Source organism: Gouania willdenowi, chromosome 24, assembly GCF_900634775.1.
Source record: "Gouania willdenowi chromosome 24, fGouWil2.1, whole genome shotgun sequence".
Lineage (NCBI taxonomy): Eukaryota > Metazoa > Chordata > Actinopteri > Blenniiformes > Gobiesocidae > Gouania > Gouania willdenowi.
Genome location: NC_041066.1, coordinates 6550036 through 6576150, shown reverse-complemented (window position 1 = coordinate 6576150; position 26115 = coordinate 6550036). Strand labels below are relative to the sequence as shown.

General features: G+C 38.9%; 1 protein-coding gene across 9 annotated transcripts in view; it reads right to left on the bottom strand.

Annotated features, from left to right (window-relative positions):
- The window catches only part of lama2 (laminin, alpha 2), a 294429-nt gene that overhangs the window by 81071 nt on the left and 187243 nt on the right, over positions 1-26115 (bottom strand). For 7 of the 9 annotated variants that reach the window (XM_028440103.1, XM_028440104.1, XM_028440097.1 and 4 more), the window contains 11 exons: positions 21755-21886; positions 21253-21357; positions 18773-18916; positions 13540-13716; positions 12199-12384; positions 11992-12110; positions 11742-11859; positions 7949-8101; positions 2326-2450; positions 2147-2233; positions 1243-1436 (listed from right to left, as the gene is read on the bottom strand). In XM_028440103.1, the coding sequence (XP_028295904.1) occupies positions 1243-1436; positions 2147-2233; positions 2326-2450; positions 7949-8101; positions 11742-11859; positions 11992-12110; positions 12199-12384; positions 13540-13716; positions 18773-18916; positions 21253-21357; positions 21755-21886 (1540 nt within the window). The remainder of the gene's footprint in view (positions 1-1242; positions 1437-2146; positions 2234-2325; positions 2451-7948; positions 8102-11741; positions 11860-11991; positions 12111-12198; positions 12385-13539; positions 13717-18772; positions 18917-21252; positions 21358-21754; positions 21887-26115) is intronic. The other 2 variants (XM_028440100.1, XM_028440099.1) reach the window with 1 other exon arrangement.

Sequence of the window (26115 nt, the reverse complement as noted above, 5' to 3'; positions counted from 1 at the left end):
TAGGCTGGTTCCCTCCACTGATGTTTTTAAGGCAAAGCAAAAAAAAAGCTATTTGTACACTGTTACGTATAAGTCCTGAAAATTCATGTTTTTATGTATGTCTTTAACATTTTTTAAAATAATTATTTTATATGTTTAATGGATGTCCTATTTGATGTACAGCACTGTGATTGATGTACAGCACTTGATTGAAATCGCTCTATAAATAAATGTATTCTTATTTTCATCTGAATCATCTGTTTGTAACTGTAGTGTATTAGTAGAAAAGGCTTTAAAACTAGTCCATGTCTTCAGTTAACAGAATTATTATATTGTTATAATTTACAATAACTATACAAACAATTTGAAATTACTTCAAAATTGACCCATTTCATGATTTTTCTGAGAGCCTCAGCAGTTTTTTGGTTTAGAAATTGTTGTGCTGTACCTCATGTGAGATTTATGGAGACCTTACGTATCCGCTGCTGCAGTCTGATCCTCAACATTACAACATATTTGTACATTAACAATCCCTGAATGGGCGCAGCAGCAGCAGAGGTGAATGAGACAATAATAAGATGGTAGAGAACGGCCCCCTGGCATTCCAGATACCTGCATTAAGTGTCTCTGTGTGAAAGGAACTCAAAAGTAAGAGATATATAAATATAAATTGTTCACACAAGTGCCTCCCAGAACCAAAATGTATGTTTTAGGTTTACTGTATACCCAGAAAACTTTAAAGTCAATTCAAAACAATTGACTAAAATTAACTTTGGACTTCTGCAGGCCGGGAGGATGATCACTTTATCATGGAGAAAAATGGATATACGTATGGGTGAGAAAGATGGCATCCTGTATTGTGGTGGAGAAACTCACATCGTCCGAGGTGAAGCAGAGAAATTTGAATGTGTATGAAAACAATTATTGAATTTTCTTGAACAACAAGGTGTTTTAAGATGTGTAATTGTTGTGCTGTTTCATTGTTTTTTTTGTTTTTTTGTTTATATATTTGTCTTTGTTTATAAACGTACTCTTCGTATAAAAAAAATGTGCTCAATAACAATATTGTTTAAAAAAGAAAAAAAAAATGGTGAAGAATCACAATGAATTGCATCATTCAGCAATCACAAAATAAAAAAATATCATCACAAAAACATGTTATCAATACAGCTCTATGTGTGTTGGGCAGTGTGTGTGTGTGTGTGTGTGTGTGTGTGTGTGTGCGCGTGTGTGTGTGCGTGTGTGTGTGTGTGTTAGTCTTACAGGTGATTCCAGATGGTCCACACACATGCCTTTCCATGCACTGGTCACACAACAACCCTGTCACGCCGCCCCGGCAACGACACTGGCCGGTGACAGGGTCACAGGGTCCGGGCAACGCCCCCCACGGGGGGCACTTACACTCCTCACAGCCGCCGCCGGGCATCCGCGGGTTACCGTGGTAACCTGTGGCACACCTGCGTGAGAGGAAGACAGTTTAATAGAAGCAGAAAAACGAATTATATCACTCTTCCAAACATGCTTTACATTTTTGACCTCTAAATTTAATTTTTTTTATTGGAAAACTCTTCACATTAAACTTGGTCTAATGTATTCATTATTCTGGGGTTTATTACTAATGAGGTTTTATTCGTAATAAGACGAGGCAATAATCATATGGCTCTGAAACTGAAAAGTATGGAATTGAATATTAAACTCGAGTTGTTTTTGTTTGTTTGTTTGCTTGTTTTTTTTTTAGCAAAGTCTGTATTGGCCAAGGTTAATAGTGATGTTACTTTTTGATCCTATGATGTTGCAACTACTTCTTTTAAAATTCTAAATGTAATTTGTGGGACTTTCTGCGAGATTTTTGTGGGTTTTCAAGAAAAGAGTTGAACGTGCAGTAAAAGGAGATTTGTTGAATTGAAATTGAATTCAATTGAAACTTCTATTAAAGTTCACATTCAATTCACAAATGTATTCTTAACAAATTCAGTGAATAGTTGATGTGTCTAAAACTACTTTAGGTGCAACTGTGTGATGTTTAGTGATGTTTTTTTTCTACATAAAATACACTGATTTTAGTTATTAAAATAGTTTCATGGAATGACTCATCACATTCTACAATCTCAATGCTTTAACAACAACTATCAGTTGTCACTATGAATGCACTGTGTGTGTGTCTGACCTCTCACAGTATTTGCCCTCGTATCCCTCAGGACAGGACGTACATCGGTAGTCATCGTATCCCTCCGCTGCACAGGTAGGGCTGAAACTGGTTTGAGGATATTTTTTTTTTTTAAAAAACAAATAATCAAAAAACAAACACAACAGAAGTGAAAAAAAGAAGAAATGAGGAATACTTACTTATTGTCTGGATGCAGAAGAGGGCAGGCACAGGGTTTACAATCATCAAGAAATCCTTGAACCACACCGTAGAATCCTGGAGCGCAGCGCTGACAGTGATCGCCCTCAGTGTTGTCCTGACAGTTCTACCACACACACATACATACACACGCAAAAGTAATGTTGGACTTCATTGGCTTTCAATCCCTCTTTAACTCCAACATGTAGAAGCTGCAATATAAATCATCTACCGAAGAGCCACTAACGTTCAGTTTAGTTTGATTGGATAACTTCAACTGAGTTGTAAAAAGGACAATTTGAACATTAGATATGTTATGATTTGGGATCTGTGTGACATTTGGATTTATTTACATGCATTTGTTGGTTGGTATAGATTACAGTATATTCTATTTCAGTATGACCTTCTGTTGTTTCTGCAGCTCTTTGGATCTGTTTTATGCTTTATTATTTAAAGTTTCCAGGTTCAAGTCTCAGTGGAACTCTTAGTGCAGAGTGTTGAAATGGCATACTAACGTACTAGTACTACTCATACTAAGTTTGAAAATTATGTAGTGCGTTCAATTTAGATTGTATGAAAAGATTACGTATGCAACAAATACCCAGATGTATACCCGGGCCGCATTTTCCCACTCAGCTGTCGGGCCGGGGTCGGGCTACATTTCTCTATATGGTTGTGGTATCATTTCTAAAGTGATTTCTGCTAGTAGTGGGACAGGATATTGACGTCGTTGTGTTGCATTTTGTTGTTCAGCGTTCACATTCACTGAATATTATTTGCTGATTTTGCTCATTCCTCACTTGCTGCTGGGGTGCAGGAAACAATATGATTGTGTGCTTCAGTCAGGTCTGCGCTCCACGCACGTGCTGCCCGGTCTGGTCTGCAATGCTGTAACAGACTGGGTTCTATGTTCTGGTTATGTTCCACTTGTGTGTATTCAGTGGTTAACTGATGCTGAGATTTCCCATGGCCGAGAAGGCATCATGGTTACGTGCAGCTTTCTCTGCCAATGTGTGTCTTTGTTTACATGTGTTCTGAGTGTTGATTGGCTGGGAGGCTGGGGAAAGGGCGGGCGTAAGCGGGGAAAAGAGCAAACAATTAGACGGTTGTTTGTGTGTTTGATTGTTTATTTTTGGCGTGTTACTACAACCTCCATTAAAGGGGACAAATCATGGTTTTAAATCCTTCCTTTTTACATATAAATCATACAGTTGTGGTCGATATAAAGTGGAACTGCAATGCTTGGGTCTGAATTCCTCATTATTATAGCTCCACAGGCCCCTTTTCTACCCCTTTTCTGATGTGCCTCTGAGAGCAACTCGTTTTGGTACGGTCTCTTTAAATGCAAATGAGACACTTCATACCCCGTCCCCTCTTCAGGTGACACTCAGTTCAACTCCATCCTGCTCGGCCATTTTTGTAGTTTGATAGAAGAGATACGGCTATGTAGCAGCGCATAAACTTTTTATTCAGAGGTTATTTACAAAATGTCAACAACAGAAGACTTGTCCATCCAGCCTGACATGTTCGAGCCAGAGTCGGACCCGGCGGAGCGAGATGAACCCTAACAAGTGAGCTAACACAAGCACCGAGCTAATGCTAGCGCCAAGCTAACATCACGAAATGCATTTTAATACAGTCTTTTTCAAAGACAAAAACGGCAAAATGAAATGACTAATGAAAACTTTAGACTTAAATTAAATCACGTAGGCCATATCATCAAGGATCTAAAACGAGCACACAGCACTAACGTATGAAGTCTGAAGACGGTGCAACTGCTAATGCTAACAAAACAATGACAGGGACGTCTTATCATCACACTTTTTAGCGTTATTTACAGCTTACCGAAGTGCTCTGTTCGTCGTCTCCAATATAGAAGGAATTGAACCTTTTGGCAAATCCTTCTTTATACTGGCGGAGGTTGCAGAAGCAGTCATCCTTGAAGTGCTGCGCGCACACAAAAATGACCTTACCCACAGATGTGGGTACATTTCCGTGAAAAATAAAACTCAACCAGGCACTTCGAAAAGGTTCTGATGCTGGGAGACGGTGTAATGAAGCGTGTGGGTTACTACATCCAACAACCGAACATTTTGACTTATCCTCTCGTAACTTCGGCATCCTTGAGCTTGGACTACAAAATAAAAGCGACAAATAAAAATGGCGGATTGCTCGAAGTGTTGGACCTGGAGTTGATGTACTAATTTGGCAGTTCCGCTGCAAATACTGTGATGTAATAGTTCAAAAAACGTAATAGAGAATAGAAAAATCAAAACAGATTGAAAAATATGAGCAAAACAGAATATAAAGATATCTACGGAGCACCTGAAGAGACTAATTTGATTTTTTTCTGTACTTCTAAGCACTCTAAATATACAACAAAATGCATTTAAGGGCTAAAAAAGTGGATTTAGCATGACATGTCCCCTTTAAAGCCTGTAAAACTGTGATAACGGCTCGAGTCACGTCATTACAATACCTTTCGGGCAGAGCTGCGGTGCCTGTTCACGCACCCCCTCCCTTTTCCCCTTCGCGAGGCACCTCACTACCAATCTACCGGCAGCAATACGTTCAATAAAATAATCATTTACGTCGGGTTTGTTTCAGGCTCAGGCCTACAATTTAAGCTAATGGGTCGGGCTTTATGACCGTGGGCCTGGATTGGTTCGGGCTGGATTTTTTGGGCCCGACATCTAACCTCTACTCCACAGTTCTCCTATTCCTGTCCCTCCATGTTATATGTGATTGTGTCTTCATGTTTCTTGGTTGAGATGTAACTGAAACTGAATTCCCCTTTGGGATTAATAAAGTATAATCAATCAATCAATCATATACAGTTTGTAGTGTATAGTACGTTAGTTGCCATTTCAAACACAGTCTGACTGTTTGCTGAGTCACTGTTATGTCCAACAGTTTTTCACTCTTGCTCCTTTTTTGGTGCCTTTTTTTGTTACGTTGAGGAGTCTACTTTTCTGCCTTCTCTCAGAAAGCAGAAACATTTCATTATGTACACACAATAAAACAAAACAAATCATAGAAACACACAAACCCACCAGTGAGGACATCCAACTAAAAAAAGAAACATCTTTAAGCTCCGTGTTCCCCTCGGGTGGTTGCCTTACGTGTTGAAAATGGGAACTTTAATCAGTAGAAGAGGAAGTTACCTCTAAACGAGTCAAGTCGTTTCCAGTGTTCCTCGTTACAGCTAATTACCACAGAAACAAACTCGTTCAGCGTTTTCAATATAGCCCCACTCGGCTAGAAAATGCTAATGACGCTGTTATTGAAAGGGAGATAGAAATGGGCGAGGAACAAATGGCTCTGAGGCAGAAAGGGCCAGAAATGAAACCAAACATCTAGGAAGTAAAAAGAGAGCGAGGGATGAGAGGAAATGGAGAAATTAGGAAGGGCGGGAATGAGAAATGAGTACAAAGGGAGGGGGTGGATTTTTCAATTTAGGGAAAGAAAACAAGAGATGAAAGTAAACGACTTGTAGGAAAATGAAAGAAGACAAAACCATTATAATAAACATTGAGAAACAAAAGGTGGAAGAATGAAAGAAGGGGAAATGACAAGTAAGAGAAGGAGAATGGATAAAGAATAAAAAATAGCACAATAGAAAAGAAAGTGAGAAAGAAAGGGTTGGCATCAGCAGTGGGTTATAGTTTCAGGATGGACTACATACAAACAAAGCCTATCCATAATCCATAGTGCCATGAGATTAGTCCAAAGGGAAAAAAAAGCAAAAACATTTCAAAGAAAGGAAAGAAGAAGCAAAATGTGGAGAGAAGCTTCAAGGGGAAAATGCACTAGTCATCAAGGGTGTTAAATATATTTCTAATAAACAAAAGACATGCACAATCATTCAAAAATACCTTAAAAAGTTATTTTCTGACCACTTTCATTCTTGTGATGTTGATTCTAGGGCAGCGTCTCTTTGATTTTCCTATATACATTTTAGGAGCTTTTCTCACATTTTATTTAATATCCTTTTCATTTATTGGACCGGACAACACAAGGATGTGTGTTGGAGCTACTTCTAATATGTCTGGAGCGGATATGTTGACTTGTTTTATCACCAGAGCAGCCACAGGCATTGTTTACACAGGGATCACTCACTTCCTTCGCTCCATGATCGGACATCCCAATGTAGGAGACGAAAGGAGGATAATATATTAGAAAGTTACGCCAGAAAAGTGTATAATGGATACCAGAAGACAAGGTACATCACTCCCAGCCTGTGATGGAGGTCACATGGCACTAATGGAGCCTTTGTAATGAACAGTCACTACTTGTCGCTGCTTCTCAAGGACTTAAGAAGAATGTTATATGAGGATCTTTTCGATAGAGCATGCAATTAAAAGTTTACTACTTAAATACAATCTGATGGGACTTTTAAATTTTTAAAAACAGCCTGTATGTACCAACACAAAGACAATAGATCAGTCAAATGGAGCAGCTGCAGTAAAGAATATAAAACCTCCAGATCACAAACTAATTTTTACAAACCACATTCTAAATGGATATAGGAGAGAAACAGAAAGATGAAATTATTATGTTATATATTATTAAACCCTGAGTAATGAGCCTCTTTTCTTCTTCTGATCTGTTTTCCAACACATGCTCCGACTCACTAAAATAAGGAAAAAAGAGAAAAAGCAAAGTCGGAGGGGTAGGACTAAATACGTTTTATTAACTTCATTCAGCATCCTTTCAAACTAAGTGTGATTATCAATATTGTTTGAGTTATCTTTACATTTTACCAGAGAACTTTCTATATGTTATGTATTTGAGTTTTTTTCTTTTAACCTGTTCAATTAGATACATTCATCAAAGATAACCAAACCACAGCCCTTTATTTATAGACACACATATTTATACAAATAAACACACACATGCAAATACGTGCATGAATCCAATATGTGACTGAACATTTTATGTAGTTTTTTTATGAGCGTTTTGAATAAAAAATAGTTTAGGTTGGATTTTTTTACCATTTTGTTAAAATATAAAAATGAAAAAAGCAAAGTGGGGGACCTGAAAAAGTTATCTTCACCTCAACGTTTTGAGAACCACTAGATGAACCCAACATACAGGTCTTTGGATGGTAAGAGAAGACTGGAGTAACCAGAGAAAACCCACACAAGCACAGGGAGAACTCCACACAGAATGGACCCAAAATGTCCTCGCTGTGAGACAGATGTGATCCATATATACATACACTACATGAATGAATACAAAACAAGGTCAATTATAGGCGTGTGTCATTGTTTGAGATATTTAAAATCCAGAACTGTGTATTGGTAATTATTATTCATTTGACTTTTCATGTTCATATAGTGTAGAAAACATATTATAAATCAGGTGACCTGCAAAAAAGTAACTGTTTGATGCTCGAATGTTTGATAAAATCTCTGACACAAATGAAAAAAGCAGGAATGATCACAGTGAGTCAGATCTAGAGGAGAGGAAAACACACACTGTGAGTCAGTCCGGTGTGGTTAATTATTGTTGGGCTAATTACAGTCGCTGACATCTATCTGCACACACCCCTCTGTAGTGTCTATCAGGCATATGGCTGCACTAAAGTCTCCAGTGACTCAGACACACACACAGCTCATTTACCTGGCATATGGATGTCTCTGGGTCACAGGTGGACGAGTGCCCGCTGCACTGACACTGCACACAGCTGCCCATGCCGGCCGCGGTGGGCACGCTGGACGCCGGAGCAGACGCCAAGGAGCCGGGGCGGAGACGGTAGAAACCTGCCGCACACTCCTGCACAGAGACAGAGGACAGAGGACAGCAGGACTTAGTGAAGATTAAAGACCAGTCGGAAGATTCAAGTGACTCAACATGCTTCCAAGTCACATGCAGTGTTGGGAGTTACTTACATACAATACATATGACTTTTTTCAGCAATATGAAACATTACTGGAAAATAAAAATCTGCAATGTATTACTCGTTACAATCCCAGTAAATGGAGACTTTAATAATTCCATTGACATTCCAATGAAATCGTAAATACTACCTCTTTCTGTGGAGTAGAAGAAGAAACTCTGCATTGTGATATAATATCCATTTAGCTATGCTCAAGTCCCAAGATATTCTATTATTTAGACATAAGGCTTTTGTTATACAAACTTTTATTTGGTTTATAGCCTTTTTGGGCAACTGGCGGCCCTCGGTCTAATTTTATGCAGCCCGCAAAGCAAACGTACAAAATGACAGATTAAAACGCAAAACAAAAGCAAAAATGCATAAAAAAATACATAAACTTTGCAGAATAATACAGTAAAAGACAGACAATACTCCAAAAAACACAGAAAACTACTACAAAAATGAACAAACTGACAACTGTAATACATAAAATGACTCCAAAAAACATAAAACGACAACAAAAATACACATGACTCAAAAAATATACAAAATGACAGAAAGTGACAACAAAAGTACGTAAAAAGGGAAGATAAACACAAACAATTACTCTGCAAAACCACAGTACTAACAAACAAGCAAAATCAAAACATACTGTAAATACACAATATGATTCCAAAAAAAACAATAATTTTACAGGAAAAATACACAAAAGGACAACAGGAATGCACAAAATGAAATCATAACAAGCAATACAACAACAAACATACACAGAATGACAGAAAAACACACAATTACTATAAAAAAAACTATTTGTTCTTTCCTGTGTTAATGCTCAGAATGGTCATTATTCTAAATATTGACATGAATGTTGATAATGTGGCCCTTCGTTCCAACAAACACATTTTTGTGGCCCCCGCTGTGATAGAAGTTGCCCAGCTCTGCTCGAAGGCATATTTTATATCATTTCAATTACATTATTAATTATTTCCAGTTATATTTTATATTTCCAGTCTTTTGTTTTATGATTGAATGTTGTATTCCGAGAGGATGTTTTTGTTTGCCTATGTTAAGGAATTTTTTTTGCAAATATTGCACATTTTAAAGCATTGAATATATGTTTATATTGTTAAATAAGAAAATGTAAAGATGCTAATGACTGATTCAAAGGCCAATAAAATGTTATTAGACAAGGGAAGAGTTTTGTGGTGTCACATTTGGAAGCATTAATCTGTAATGTATCAATGCAATGCAAGATTAGTATTTTAAAACGGCTTCACATAACATAAATGTACAATTAGCTGAAAGTGACTTAAAGTAGTGTGACTAAGTTGCATTATGGAGATGGTAATATTGGACAAATATGTTACGTTTTGATCACTGTAACTAGTCATAAAATACAATTTTAGAACGACTTGCCACACTAGTCAGGTGACATCATTCTTGCTATTGAAACACAAAAAAAACACAATATTCATGCATGGACATTGGTACACACACTTAAAACGCACACGCACGCGCACACACACCCCCACACCCTCACTTTAGCTCTCTTGGCTCTTGTTGACCATCTCTTTCACACTTTACACAATTAGGAGTTATTCCCTCAGTAACTTTTGAACGCACACATCCACAAGAATGCGCACACACACACACACACACACACACACTGCATTTGTACACACGTGCATGCGAGGAGGTAACTCTCTCCTCCTCGCTCCTGTTCAGTAATAATTAATGGAGTCCATTTAAGCAGCCATCTGTTCCCTCTGCTAGCGCTAAACGCCCGTTTAAAAATACTTTATTAAGAACCACAGCTACAAATAGAACGGCCATCTGTCTGCCAAGCCCACCACGACCTCAGCATTTCAAGTTTAGCCACCACTTTTTAAAAACAGTGTCTGTAGGATCTAAATCATGCAAATGGATTCATTCACCCATCCCCCCCCCCCCCCCCCCCACACCCTAGACAGTATTGATGTGTGTCATTCTGCACATCCATAACAGGTAGCCAATTAATGCAGAGGTGAGAAACAGAGTTAAAAGTTTGTGAGCATTCCTTCAGGATTCACACAATAACACCAAATTGACTTCCAGGCCCCACTGTGTGAGAGAATGACACAGAACTGATGATTATACATATCGTAAGCTGCCTTTACAAAATCCTCATTAAACAGACGATTGAGTCCCTGCCGTAAGATTACTGTGGTTGAGGAGAGGAAGGTGGACACCGCTGAAAGTCAATTGCTTTGACAAAAATCACAAATGAGTGGAGAAGACTCTCAGTGATGTTTAATCCTGGCTAAGCAAAGCAGAAAGCTATGAAAGGAAGTATTGCGGAGGCTTAAAACTGAACTAGATGTAAATTGGAGAGCTGCGAGACATTATTGAAAGCCTGCGCTGTGACCTCCAACTTTGTCATTTTGTTACACAGTAGACAGAAAGCATGGATTTGTATGAGTAAGTTCAGTAGTCAAAATGTAAAATCCTAATTGGATTTTAAAAGATTCTCAATATTGTGTATGTCGTTTTCTTCTGGCCTTTAAAACCTGCCCCTTGTCCGAAAAGAAATCACACATGAACGTTCATATTGTTCTCGAACATACATCTGTGCAGGATGTTCTGATGACACAAGCTACAGCATCGATATTAGTGTCATTTCAACACTGCAATTTGGTCTGTGATTATTTAATAGGCACAAAGTTTTTTGTTTAATCGGATGAACAACTTTTGAGATATGTCCAATTTAGTGAAGGGGGTGTGTGACAATTTTTGTGCAGTTTTTGCACGCCTTATTTTTCTTCCATTTTCAGCTTCCAATATCTCAGGAACGACACCACATACAAAACAGAAATTTGGTAACGTAATAGATCTTCACCTACTCTCAGAATATGCAAAAACATCTGCTATACTTCTTCTCTGGTGGACATGTCATCACTACTACATTGGAAAAAAAAGTTTGTCAAGGTTTCGGGCTCCAACATGTGCCTCAGCTCCCTGTAATTTTATCAGCTTTCAGCTACACTGAACAAAAATATAAACACAACACTTTTGTTTTTACTCCCATTTTTCATGAGCTGAACACAAAACATTTTCTATATACACAAAATACCTATTTTTGACCACAGTCTGTCACAAAAGTATTTTTTCAGATATTAAGAGACTGTCATCCAAGAACCAATGCATATATCTAAATAATCAGACCTATTGCTATACAAATTTTCATTTTTTTATGTGGTGAAAATGGAAGAAAAAAAAGGATGCACAAAAATAGCATGGAAATCGACACAAACCTTACTAAATTGTCCATATCGCAAAAAGAATCCATATGATCAAACAAAAAATGTACAGTGTGCCTACTGAATAATCACAGAAGAATTGGTAAAAATCGAACCAAAATGCATGGGATGTTCTGAAAATTTGTTGAAATGACCCATTTATAAAACAAAAAGAGAAAACGATTTTAATCCACTATTCTTTGCAAAAAAGTCTGTATTGAATAGCCTTATTCCCTTTGAAAGCAGATGCACAAAGTCTCACCTCACAGGAAAGCCCAGAGTATCCAATTGGACAGTCACACTTTTCAACCTGATGTGCTTCATCACTCTCTCTGCTCGGTCTGCCTTCCTCTGCCACTGTGAGACTGATTTCTGAAATACTGGGAGAGGAAAATTAATGTCAAATTGGTTAAACAACACATTTTTGATGGTTCTGCTGGTTTTTCCAAGGAAATCTAAAGTAGGTCCTACGTAGTGTAATGTGCACATATTAAAATGGGTGTGTGTTTTACCGGCTGTGCCTCATCATGCTCCCATGTGATGCCTTAATCAAGATGTAGTCTACAAAGAACAGAATATCCATGAAGTCCTGGCGGGTCATGGACCGGCCGTCTGCAAACTTCCACTCGTGCTGAACACACGCGCACGCACACACACACGTTAGTAAGGTAGAGTTTCAGGTGAAATTTTCCAAAAACATGATTGGATCGTAGTCGTACCTCTGTCATGTCGATCTCATGGCGGGTCAGCTGACCAATCTGAAGTCCCTGTACATGGCGTGTCATCAGCATGTTGTGGTTCGGACCACCTTTGATAATCACCTGCGGCTCATAGGACGACGGACCAGTTTCATCTCTGGCCTCGTAGTACACGGCGTATTTTAACTGTCCACCGTAAGCAGTGATCTGCAGGAAGAAAATACTGACTTATGAACCTCTCTGTGATCACTGGAGATCAGACAAACAACAATGTGACTGAATGTGTCTAAATCACATTAGAACACATGTTAATACAATTTATTTTATAATGAACTTTATGATATTCTGCTGTAGATGGACCTCAGCTGTGGATTTGGATTGTTCTTTTAGATGTTTGCACGTGGACACAAAAGTGAAGCACAGACATTTCTAAAATGTTGTTATGAAAACATCTCCTCTTGACATGAAATGGATTTTCATTTTATGTCAAGAGGAGCCATTTGTGTCATTTCACAAATGGCCTACGCACTTCGGTCTCAGAAAATTCTGATTTTTTTTACCAATTGTTCTGTGATTATAATTATTGGCACACTGCTATTTTTTAGTTTGATCAGATGAATACTTTTTGAGATATGGCCCATTTAGTGAGGAAGATGTGTGTCGATTTTCACTCGTCCTTATTTTTCTTTCGGTTTCGTGCTCCAACATGTTTGGGCCTTAAGTAAACAACTTTGCATGATCTTCACCTCAATGTAATCCTAACAGCTCTGAGCTATGTATATAGACTGTTCAAATCACTAATGATTAATTACATAATGCATTGGTTATTGGGTGACAGACTCGTGAAATCCGAAAATATACTTTTTTTTTAAACTTTTTTCATTGGTAGGGGAAGCTGTTTTACGATACCAAATTAAATTTTAATGTAGTTCCTGAGATATTAGAAGCTGAAACGGGATGAAAATCGACACATACCCCACTCACTAAATTGTCCATATCTCTAAAACTATTCATCCGATCAAACTAAAAATGTACAGTGTGCCACTTGAATTATTAAGGAACACTTGGTAAAAAGTTCTGAATTTTTTGAGACCTAAGTGCGTGGGAAGTCCTGAAAATTTGTTTTTACATGGAATGACCAATTTCACAGCCATTTGTCGAGCCTTATGTAAAGTGTTTACTTGTTGCTCTCCAGTGGAAAAAACACTGTTTGAAAAACTTTAAAAGCCTAAATAATTTTGGGGATATGAAGAAAGATGTTAAAACTTTGTTATGAGTTAGTCCAGTGTGACGGGTATCTACACACAACAGATGTTGTAAATCGTTCAGGTGTCTCTAAAACCATACATTCTCTTTTCCTACCATGGAGCCTCTGAACTGCTCTGGGAGTTTCCAGTAATACGGTTCACTGAGGGTGGAGCTGACCAGCTCAGAGTGAGCGAGGATCTCTGGATGCTGGAAGCTCACTCCTCGTCTCGTCTCCTCAGTGTTGGATTTGTCCACCAGAGGCAGCACCGTCTGCTCCGGTTTCAGCGTTAGCTGGAATTCACAATATTAGACACAATGTGGTGCAGTGAGAAATTTTGCCAATTAATTTCAAAATTAAAAAATACATTTTAAAGAGGTATTCTTCACAGAAGACCTTCATTTACAGATTATTTCCTTATTTGCCAAAGGGACACAACTAAAAATACCTCTTTCTTTAAATGGATTTTCCTTACCTGATAAGAGTAAACCAGTGGGTTCATTTGTTGTCCACTTTTTAACCCTGTCTGCCCAGTCTAATACTAAATACACAGGTCTTTGCATTGATCTATTGATTGATTGACTATACTTTATTAATCCCCAGGGGAAAATTCAGTTTAAGTTACATCCCGACCAAGAAACATGAAAAGACAATCACATATAACACGGGGGGACAGGAACGGGAGAACTGTGCAGCTGCCAGCAGCAGGGCGGGGCTACATTTCTTAGATGAAAAAATGTTACAATGGGTAAGAAAAAGAAGTAAAAAAGGACAAAACCAAACTAGGCCCTTGTAGAGAGGGACAGAGTTTGGGATCATGAAAAAACAGCAAACATTGCGACAAAAAGCAACAAACACAACATTCAATTCAATACAACAGCACGTTAGCACAGGGGATGGGTCTTTAGGATGGGTAGTTTGCAGGTCAGCCACAGGGTGGCACTGCCCTTATGGCCGCACCTCCTGCTGCTATCTGCAGGAAAGGAGGAGGGGTTGGGGCCAGAGGAGACGATGAAAAAACGGGTTGTGTGTGAAAGTGTGGGGAGTGACCATGTGATCGTATGCCTGTTTACTGAGACTCTGCTGCAGTCTCTCACAGTTGGTCTCAATGCTGATGACGTGGGGCGGCGTTGCCGTAGAGATGACCTCAAGAGTTTGTTAGCCAAGACAAAGATCCCAGGTATTCACGGGAAAGTGAGGGAAAAGTCAGAGCGTCGAATCAACATACCATCCATGGAAGTGTGGAGAAAAAAACAGACCTTTAGAACAGGCTGTTCATCTCAGGGGGCCGAATGATGATAAGAGAAGTTGTTTTCAGACGGGCTGGTCACAACATTGACCACCAGCCCTAGTGTTCCTGGTCTTTCATATCCAATAGTGTGGCCATTTCCCTTGAGATGAAAAATAGCTAAAGACATATCTTCAAGTATGTCACTGATGTGAGGGGTGAAAGCAGTGGTTCTCAACCTTTTTAGCTCGTGACCCCATTTTAATATCCCAAATTTCTGGCAACCCCAGAGACATTTCTTAAGTGTTTGATCATGTATGTTATACTGTTTCATGCGTAGCCAGGATTACGTGACATTTTATTTCAACTACAATTATATTTAAGAAAGTGAAAGCATATAATACAGTTGTTTTACTTGGAAAATGAATAATAATAATGAAAAAAAAAATACAATTTTAATCAGTATTTTTTTTTTTTACATTTTTTATCAATTACTAGACATTTCATGCGACCCATTTAAATTCCGACTTGTAAATACTGTCTATGGTCTATGGCATTTTTTCTGTAATCGTCTCTTTCTTTGTGTTGTATGTGGCAAAAGACTATATTTAAAAATAAATTTCAAAAAAAAGGTTGAAAAACACTGGGTTAGAGTGAGGAGGCAGGCACAAAGAGGGAAACAGTAGGGAATATCTCAAAAATGTATTTAATTAATAAAACTAACAATCCAACAGGGTATAAATAACATGGTCCAGAATCCAAATAATGAAAACTCAAAGCAACAAACAGGAGTCATTTTGTATCTTTTTTTAGTGTAGCTTTTTGCATTTCTGTTGTCTTTTGTGTATTTTTTGTTTAAATATTTAGTTTTGTGTATTTTGAGTCATTTTCATATTTTTGTTGTTTGGTGTGTGTGTTTTTTTTTTTTTTTTGGGGGGGGGGGGGGGGGCCAGAAGTGAAATAAAATTAAAATAAACATTTTGAAATGACCAAATTACTCCAAAATAACAGATACACACACTCGGGGTATTTGGAACCCGTCGACCGAGTTTCAGGTCCAACTCACATCGCGTCGGGGAGATATTCGCTCCACACACACACATCCATCCACACAGACCTCCCTTGAGTTATAGTATAGATAGATATAGATAGTATAGATACCCCTCACGACTAGAACCCAAAACCACAACATCTTAAGGAGAAACTTACTGAGAGCGTCACAGAATGAACAGAACACAAACACCAAAAGTGAAGACAATTACCACAAAAGATCTCTCGGTCTTAACAAGAACGTGCACAGAACAGGGTTATTGTTTAGACAGAAAATAAATAAAGTTATTATTGATTATCTAGAACATTATTCAAAACGTGATGATTTTAAGGGCTAAGTTCATTTTAGTCACGGGTAATACCAGGAACAAATTAGAGAAAAAATGGTATCAAGTCAACCACTGTCCACAACTTGTCCCAAAAAAAACAAATGTTAACCTTTTACATCTTTTTTTTTTGAGTAAATTATGTTTGATTGATTGATTGATGAGGCCTACACTGTGACTTAATCTGATAAAAGTATTATCTCCAGGGCCGGCCTTTCCACCAGGCAACCCAGGCGGCCGCCGAGGACACCATCTGATGGGGCATCAAACTGTTTCCCCTTCCCCAAAAAATGAAATAATAATAAAAAATAATTTAAAAAGGTATAATAAACATTAAACATCCTTTACATCAATATACATGTGTACTCTTAATTAAATATTAATATTGAAAATTAAACCTGGTGATCTGCCCATATTTATGCATATTTATATACATTTTATTTGAATTATTGTTCTATTTTATATAATTATGTGGTGTTGTTTGCACATTGTGTTCTTTGCTTTTGGATTTTGCATCGTTGTTGTTCCCTCAGGACATTTGCACTATACCTGTTGGTGTTATATTGTTGTATTGTAGTGTATTATTCTCATTTTAAAAACAAGTTGTATTTTTTTATGGTTTGTTATGTCGCAGAAATACATTGATTGGTCTTGATACTTAAAATAATGTGTACATAGACTTTTTTTTTTTTTTTACTTTATTTGTATTCATTTATTTGTGGGCGGGGGCAGCTAAGTCTACTGTTTCCTAGGCTACTGGAATCTCCAGCAGCTTTAAAGTTAATCTTACTTCAAAAAGTGTTTTACAGATTGTATCTTAAAAAAGTTGCATCATCTTGCTTTTTTATTTATTGTTCATAAACAACATTTTAGATTTTAGATTTCAAATGGAATTTCTCTACTCTTTGCAAACGTTAGTCATTCACTACTTTTTAAAACAAAAAGAGATTTATCACATATTTTACGTTGAAAAAATGATTTCAACTCTTCATCTACATTTACTTACTGTACATAAACTCTGGGTGTGAAAATGTTTGTATGCACCCATCTGCACTTCATGTAATCCATGTAGTGTGTGTGTGTGTGTGTGTGTGTGTGTGTGTGTGTGTGTGTGTGTGTGTGTGTGTGTGTGTGTGTGTGTGTGTGTAGGGGTGAGACTGTGTCCCACTCCACTCAGTGTAATCTCACGATTCACTGGTTCAGAGAAAATCTCCCTCCTTCCAATAAACTCACATTATTTCTGTCTTTCTCTCAGTCCGGCGCTCCCTCCCGCTCTCTGTCAACAATAAATGAAGTGAAGGCTTGTTCAAACGAAGCCTCTCGCCTCCTTTCCTCCTAAAACTTTACGGTTACCACGGAAACTGCACTTTATTGCCGATGGCAACCCTTTAACGCAGGGAGGAAATTGATGACTACGATTGTCAATTCCCCCACTGTCTGATTGTTTCTGCAAGTCTTACTCCATCAACTTGGAGCTGGACATGCTTACACTTTATAAATATCCAAAAGGAAAAATAATTGTGCTTTAATTATCTGTATTCACAGAAAACTAAGGGGTCTATTCTCCCGTCTGGACTTAAGCGCTTTTTTGCGCGCCTGCAGTTACGCACCTCTCTCCTACACGTATTCTCCTGTCCAGGTTCCTGACACGCCCACCACCCGTAAGTAGACCAAAAGCAAAGGAGGCTCACTGGGAAAATATGTCATTTTTTTTAGGCTGTTAAGGAATTACGGAACATGGAGTTTTCCCAACGCTTGTAAATGTAATTGAAATCCGTGAAAATTATAAAGTACACTTTTAGTTTGAAACGTCTTCGTTGATAAACAATGTAACAGGTTGAATTTATTAGATTATTGCAGGGTGAGAGGATCAGCCACATTCTTCTGTTTGAGTCACACTTAAAATCTCTCCTAATTCCCCCTCATACAATGACAGATTAACATTTGTTTGTGTGGAAAGCCCGATTTCATTAACTTTCTCCATCCCTGCATTTAGAAATGATCAGCGCATCGTCATCATCTGTCACCAATACGGTACCTGCTCTAAAGTGTGACAGTGTGATGCGCTGGAGGTTTGAGGAAATAACCCCACAGAGCATCCTGAGATGTTTGCAGTGAAACAAAACCATTGGCTTCCTACATATTACGCAGTTTTAAATATAAATTGTTTAATGCCTTATGGAACTGATGTGAGCGAGATGAGCTTCATTTAAATGTGTGTGAGAACAGTTTCTGGTATCCAGCCTCTCATGCTCATTTCACCAACCTCCGGATATGACAGCTTATTTCATCATGATTTACTTTGTAGTGGATCAAACTGTGGCTTTACGTTAGACATAGAATGAAAATTGTTGGACATCACTGTGAAGCTGCACTTATTCCAGGTTCAGATAGAAGCGCGTAAGAGGAAAAGGACTTAAGGAGACGGGAGAATATGCGTAAGGCCAGATTTGAATGGGAACGCCCACATTTCCGGGCTGCTCCACCCACAGTGCGTAACTGGGATGAAGGTGCACAGCGACTGATTTAAGTAAAGGGGGAGAATAGCATGCAGCCTAAGACAGCGCCGCTGTGCGTTTTTTTGGACCTACGCACATGGGAGAACAGACCCCTAAATTAATTGTTACTCTATTGATTTCTTTACAGCAGCATCACAAAAACCTTGACATCTGCAAATAAACAAAAACTGACTTTTGTGATTTAATAAAGTCGAGGATGTGAGGCACTTAAAACCTGGACACTCACCCACATTCTGATGAGTCCTTGAGCTTCAGTGCAGAACGGAGTGAGTCCGTAGCAGTAACATTTGCTGCAGCCTAGCGGATTTTGTATCGACAACCCAAATGTGTTGGGTTTACACTGTTGACAGTTGTCTCCCTCCACGTTTTCCTAAAGTGATACACACAGGTCAACATGTTGAGGAAATGAAAAGATTTGAGCAGATGAGATTTAAATAACACACATTTATAGCAGTGATGTAAGGATATATCCTAAATTGGCTAAAAGTTGATGCAAATAAGGGATCAAAATCGATCCAGCAGAATATGTATGGCCCGAACCTGTCTGACCCAAATTAAGCCTTTGTCTGAACCAGCTTAAAAAGTAAAAAAAACTGATAAAAGCCATCTTAACTCTGCCACAGGTCAATGTTTCATTATCAATGGGTTATTTATGTATCCAACAAATAAACAAAGGGCCTGACACAAAAACTTTTTTCTGCAAATCGATTTCTGGAGGCAAATATCCCTGGGGTCAGAATTTGAGGATAATAGGAGAGTTAAAAAAATAAAGCCACTTCTATTTTTTTTTAACTGCATTTATGATTTAAAAAAAAAAAATTCTTATAATTTTATTTAACACTTTAACTTTGCATGGTGATAAATTAAGAAATGTGCAGTTCATTTTTGGTTTATGAGTTTAAACATTCCAAATGGTTTTTAAGTTGATAAGAAGAAAACATAATAGATTAAAAAAAAATCTTGACAATTTAAATAAAAGAATAAGATTCTGTATTTTGACTAATCGGAGTTAAGTGCACCATTATATCCCAATCTTTGATTTGAATCATTTTTGTTTTAAAATCAGGATGTGAATTGAATCATTGGTTGACTGTATCAAAACACCTGTAATTTAAATTCATTTATTGAAGTATCAGACTCGTTTAAAAATAAAAAAAAATAAAGATTGGCTGAATTGAAATCATCAATCTAGCATTTTTAGATTGTTTTGCATTTCTGGTTAGTTCTTGTTTTGCCCACACACCATCAAAACAGGCATTTCTCCCAGTGCCGGAGTGGGTGACAACCTACAATCAAGGTGTCCAAAGATCTGTGGGGGTGTGTGCATAAACTATTAAAGGAAGGGGAAGCTAATGCTATGGCTGATCAGTTCATGCTGATGTGTTAATGAGTGTCTATAAGTAAGACCTCACACCACTCATTCCCCACACTGTGACATTTGTCGCTCACACTCAGGAGCGTCTAAAACCCAAACAGACTGACAGGATAGAGAAGCATCTGTAGAAGGTTATAAAGCTGGGCTGACATTTACAATCCACAAGAACCTCTGGTAGCATTTGGAATAATAAATACCACATTTCTACACACGACACACTCCCATGGGCTGATACAGACTTTATTATAATATGAAATATACATGGAAGTGTAAAACGTGGTCCAGGTAAGTGAATCATTCCATGAAAACACAGCAATGGTTGGGACCAGACAATTTAAACAAAACAAGACAGCAGCCGTTAGCGTTTAAAGGTAGATTTCAGTTATTAAGACAAAACCCCAAAAATACACATACAGCGTCAAGACATCAATGATTTATTGTGCTGCATAAGTGAAAAACGGCTGTTTAAAAATGCCATTTTAGCATCAACTCCAATTGTTCACATGAGAGAAATTCCAAATGCTGTAAAAAAAAAAACAATTTCAATTTTTTTTTCTGTAATAATAAATAATAATGATATAATTTAACATTTTTACAAACATGATCTACAACCACCCCCAAATGTTAATGAATGTTGATGCACTGCTTAATTTTTGATAAATCAACAATTTGTGTGGATTGTTTGTGCAGGACAATATGAAGATGTGCTGTAGCAAGTTTGGTATCAACTTAGAAAACATTGCTTTACAGTTTTTCAAAAAAAACAATGATGGACTTCATCATTTGAACAATTTAAATTAGTGGTGGGAATTAAAAAAAAAATCTAATTGATTAGAGACTATGTAATTCATTAATCTTAATTAATCTTAATTAATTGCATAATAATATTTGACACGATTAGCAATGTTTTTCCTTGTTGTTTGGAGTGCAAATAGTGTGTTATTCATTTTAGTGCCTTATTTTTCTGCATTTAATTAATCGCAAATAACGTATTAAAGTCCCAGCCCTAGTTTAAATACAGAAGTTTCTGGAGGAACATTTTGGTGAAAGTTGCAAATTTGAATATTCTAAATGATGAACTTTATAGGCTTTCTGTTGCGCCAACTTTAGAACTATTGGCCTGTTTTTGCAGTTGAGACAATCTGGTATGGGACTGGACCTTTGTGCAAAAATCTGGTGATTGTTCGCGCAATTGAAGCAGGATTTCCACGGAAGAAGAAGAAGAAGAAACATGTAGGATAACAAAAGATTCCCAGCTTCGTTATGATGAATGTTCAGTGGTTACAGATCAAGGTGATACAGTATGTGTGTGGGTGGCATGTACTAGGTACCTTGCAGCTGCATCTTCCTGTGCGGTCAGCGCAGCCACACACTCCTCGCTCCAGGTCACAGGTCTGGGTGTCTGACCCTGCGATGCTACACTCACACTGGATGCACTGTAGAAATGAAGGAACACAAACATAGTCAGGATATCTGTTATACAGTGAAGTGACATCTTTACAAAGTCAGTCCAAGGCTTAGGCTGCAGCAAATGGAACGATTTACATGATTGGATGATCACATCGACCGCTTACATTTTTCAATGAATGCACTGAAATCTAAGTGGCCTGAATGAAACTTACTTTAGTTTGTGAGACTGGTTAAAAAAAAAAATAATTTCTGCTGAACAGAAGTTCACACAATGTATGAGAGAAATGCATAATTCCTGTTTCATTTCATTAGGCAGAAGCACAGACGAGGATGACACCATCCATCACAGATTTGCTCGAGTGGCTCTTGTTTTATCCCAGCGGGCCTGAAAGCATAAGCTCTTTTTGTGGTTCATTTATTCACCTGTGGAAAATCTCTGAATCCAATCTGACACTCGTTGCATTTCTCTCCTCTGAATGAGTCACGGCAGACGCAGCAGCCGGTGTTGACATTGCACTGCTGAGTCACTGAGCCGATCACACTGCAGCCACACTCCTGTAGCAGTGGGAAATTAGACAGTTTTTAAGCAAAACAAATGCACATATGACATTAGGTAAGGAAGGTTAAAGCACGGTGAGTATTTTATCTTGATTTCACCTTCAAACAATGTAGCAAATTCAAATCTGTCAAATTCAGGACTGAACAATGGTTTTTATTCCCCTCTGTGATTTCACAATTAAATTATTGTCTACGGCTAAAATATACTATAATATTTACTAACTTGTACCCAAACTCTGGGAGTTGTTTTTTTTCTTCTTCTCGATACCCGTTTTTAACTGTGCCTATAAACCTCAAAGAAGAATTCGTATTAAAAGTGTGCAAATCTGATACGCTGAGCATTCCGTCATTTCCCCACATCTCCAAAATGTAAGTGCACCAGGGTCTGAATGAACATACTGGTGAGCACATTTTCAAGCCACGTTGATTCAAAAAGTTTGTGTGAAAATCCTTCAAGGCCCCGTTTTGTGCTGGTCAATATTATGCTTTATATATGAAATAAATGTAAATATTAAACACAAACAGACACTGGCTGGAATGGGACTTTCTTCACATATCCGGGTGGAGCGACCGTTTATGTGCTTGGCACTGGGCCAAGGAGTTTGTCAAACACAATGCACAGTTTGGTTTTTAAGTGCATGACACATCCCCAGATGTTTAATCACATTTGACCTGCTAACTCTCTTACATTCAAGTGTTTTGCAGCATTTATTACAAATGGCAAAGTCTCCATCCTTAAGCGTGAAATAAAGAAATGACCTTTGACTGTTTTCCCTTTGGCATCTTGTTGATCCTCTCACTGTCAGGTCTGATGAGTGTTTCCTCATACATGAAAACTGGACACGCTGAAGTTAACTAAGACATAACACGCTTTAAACTGTGTTTAAATGAGTGAATCTAAAAGGTAGAGCTCCCAACTGTGCATTCTTAGTTGTGTTAAGAACCGGAGAAAGAAGGAAAAGGTTCATTTCCCTCTTAACTTCAAACAGTTTGTGCTTAAGCAGGCTTTAGTTACTGGGATCAAATAATTGTTTTTATTACAATTACATCTTCAATTATCCATGTGCAATTACAACTCAATTATGATTACGGTGACTAGCATTTTTTCCAATTACAATTAAACTTACAACTATTATTTTTCCCCTGAAAGTCAATTACATTCTCAATTACTAACGTTCAATTACAATTCATCACAATTACTGAGCCTTTAATAAATAAGCCCATAAAACTTAACCTTCCTCTTGTGTTAGCTTTCTGTCAGCATCTCTTATGATAACGGGTCAGTTTTGATGCATGTCTTAAATTAGCTGTAAAATATGCATATTGTACATAAGCACAATATGTTCTACTACAACTTCACATCTCACTCTCACTTCAAAATAATTAATTCTTTCCCACCCTTTTTATTTCCTGCCTTGAGTCTCTCCTCCCTGCTCCCTTCCCCCACCACCCCCTCACCTAGGCGTAACACTGCTCTCCCTTTTTATATCCTCCCTATGATAAAATGTTTCTTACCCTTCCTTAAGGAGGACTGGTGATGGAAACAATTACGCAATGAAATAAATTAAATTGTAATTGACAGTTTTTATAGAATTTCCATGCCAATTACAAAGTAAATTATCTTAACTGAATTATGATTACAACAACAATAGTTTTTTTCAATAACAATTACAATTATAATTAAAGCCGCGAGCGGTGTTGTAGGGTCCGAAGGAGTGGCTGGGGTCGGTAACCCATGTGTATCAAATATGTATATGTATATGAGAGTTATAGCAGATTTCTATTATGGCGTGTGTCATCTGAGAATGCAAAGCATGATGGGTAATTTTCACATTGATTCTTGTTTAGGGCTGGACAGTCATGATTTATATCAAATATGAGGTTGTTGGAACATTGTATATGAGAGTTATAGCGTTTTTTTCGGCGTGCAAAATGGCGCCAGTCGATAAAACCCAGTATGAAAGGGAAAACCAGTTAAAAATCACACTCAATGAATTTGATGAAAAATAGCCAAGATACAGCATTCAGAATGTGATGGCAAAGGATTTTCCAGTGACATTATAGGCCCCTCCCAGTGACTTGCTCCTATCTTAGAAGATTCATTGAACTCTATTTTGATGTCAACATGACACATCGTCTTTCCGTTAGACCTGTTAGCGTCGGACGCCACTAAAAGTGGTGCCCTCTGAGAACACAAAGCTTGATGGGTAATTTTTACATTGAGTCTTCTTGAGAGATGGACAGTCATCATGTGTATCAAATATGAAGCAGTTTGAACTTTGCATTTGAGAGTTATATCAAATTATATATTAATATATCAAAACTATTAACCCAAGATGGCCGACTTCTTGTTTGGTTTTGGGCAGGGTCATAATGTAACTTTTTGCTCATCTTGGGGTCAAGAATATATATAAATTTGATGCAAATCCATTGAAAAATACCATCAGAGGTCTGTGCCTTGGTAGTGGGAAGGTTGGGGCGTGGGAAGCCGGCAACATGGGTCTTTGTAGAGAGGCACCGCAGGCTGCCGAGGCAGAAGGTGTGCCACAACGAGTTGCTCTACCGGAGGTATACGGCGCAGTCCTAGGCTCTCCATGACCTCACAGTCGAGGAATGAGGCGGTCCTGCTAGGAACACGCTACTTCCACCAGCAGCTAAGGGACGATGGAGAGAATTTGTCTTGGCACTCCCTTGGAAGTGGGGAGCTTCTTCCCCTCATAGCGGGACCTGGTGGTATCCGTCACAACAGCGGGCCACGGGATGGCCAGCCATGCCACAGTGCGTCTGCACACATCCACCATATACAGGCTTGGGAGAGAAAAGACAAGTGTGGAACCCTCATCTTCCTCCCAAGAAACCACAAAGGTGGCAGGTAGCTCGCCCCAAGATGGGGTGATGAAAGTTTCATCTTCCTCATCCTCACCAGATAGGAAGGGGTCATAGGAGTCTCCGTCCTCCTCCCTGCAGTCTATCACTAGGACATCCTCCTCGTGTGGGGAGATGGCAGCCAGGTTAAGCTGGGAACCCCAGCTGGATCCATGACCAGCCAAAGTGTCCATGTGGACTATTTCCTCTTCCCCCGCTGAGGCAGGGACGCCATGTGGAGGAAGGAAGGGATCCTGCTCGGATAAGCTTGTTTGACGCGCCAGCCGCCTGCGGAGGCTCTTCATGTTAAACAGCACAGTGCTGACATGAGCCGGGGGAGTCAACAGCAAGCCAGGCATGTTCCAGTCCCAGACAGTTCGAGCAGACCCGGTGCTTGTCTTTGCTGAACATTTTATTTCCGTATTGACAGAGGCGAGCCCCAGAGCATCCTGTCCCTTTAGTGAGAGAAGCCTTGGCCTCCATTACTGCGCTGACGCAGCCTGGGAGAACAGGGGGATTGGCCTGAAACTACAACGTGGCGGCTGGCAGGTGCTAGCAAGGATGCCAACATGCACCGGAGCATCAAAGAACGTCGAGGACAGAATTTGGCTCGAGACAACAGCTGGCATGGTGGCGTCTGGAAGCTCGGATACCGGTGGTATGGAGCGTGGAGCTGGGCTGTTCACTGAGCGTGAGCGCCCATGAGGAGGGCCAACGTGCACAGGAGCGCCAGAGGCGTCAAGGGCAGGCTGTCTGGAAAGCTCCGGACCTCGGCACGGTGCAGAGCGTGGAGCAGGACAGTCACCAGAGTGAGAGCGCCACAGGAAGGCCAACGTGTGCTGGAGCGTAATGTTGGAACAGAGCCGAAAGCCGAAGCTGGGGTTCAGCGGTTCAATACCTTGGAGAGGTGATGAACAAAGGACAGCACTTGACCGAGCGGAAGCAAGGTGGCTTCTTCCCAACCTGGCGTGGTCCAAAAGCAAAAAATGTGTCAGTCCTACCAGCGTCCGTCGCCTAGAGGCTAAAAGATCCGTCTGTGGACATTTGAGCTGATAGAACAAAAAACGGGAGATATGCTGACAAAGAGGTGTTTGAATGGGGAGTGTCTGTCCGCCTCCTCCTTTTATAGGAGGTGGGAGTGTCCCTGGCGGACGGACACATTTCACCAGCCAATCAGGATTGGCAGATTGAGAGATTGCTTCTGAGGGCTGCAGATGGAGGGTGCATCCCATAGTGAGACATCTCATAAAATATTATGAAATAGAACAAGGTGTTATTAAAAAAAAATAAAAACACTCTTTGGATGATATTGTTTTGTTCGAAAGCTCAATGTGTTAATCGAGGAACCAATCCGACATAAC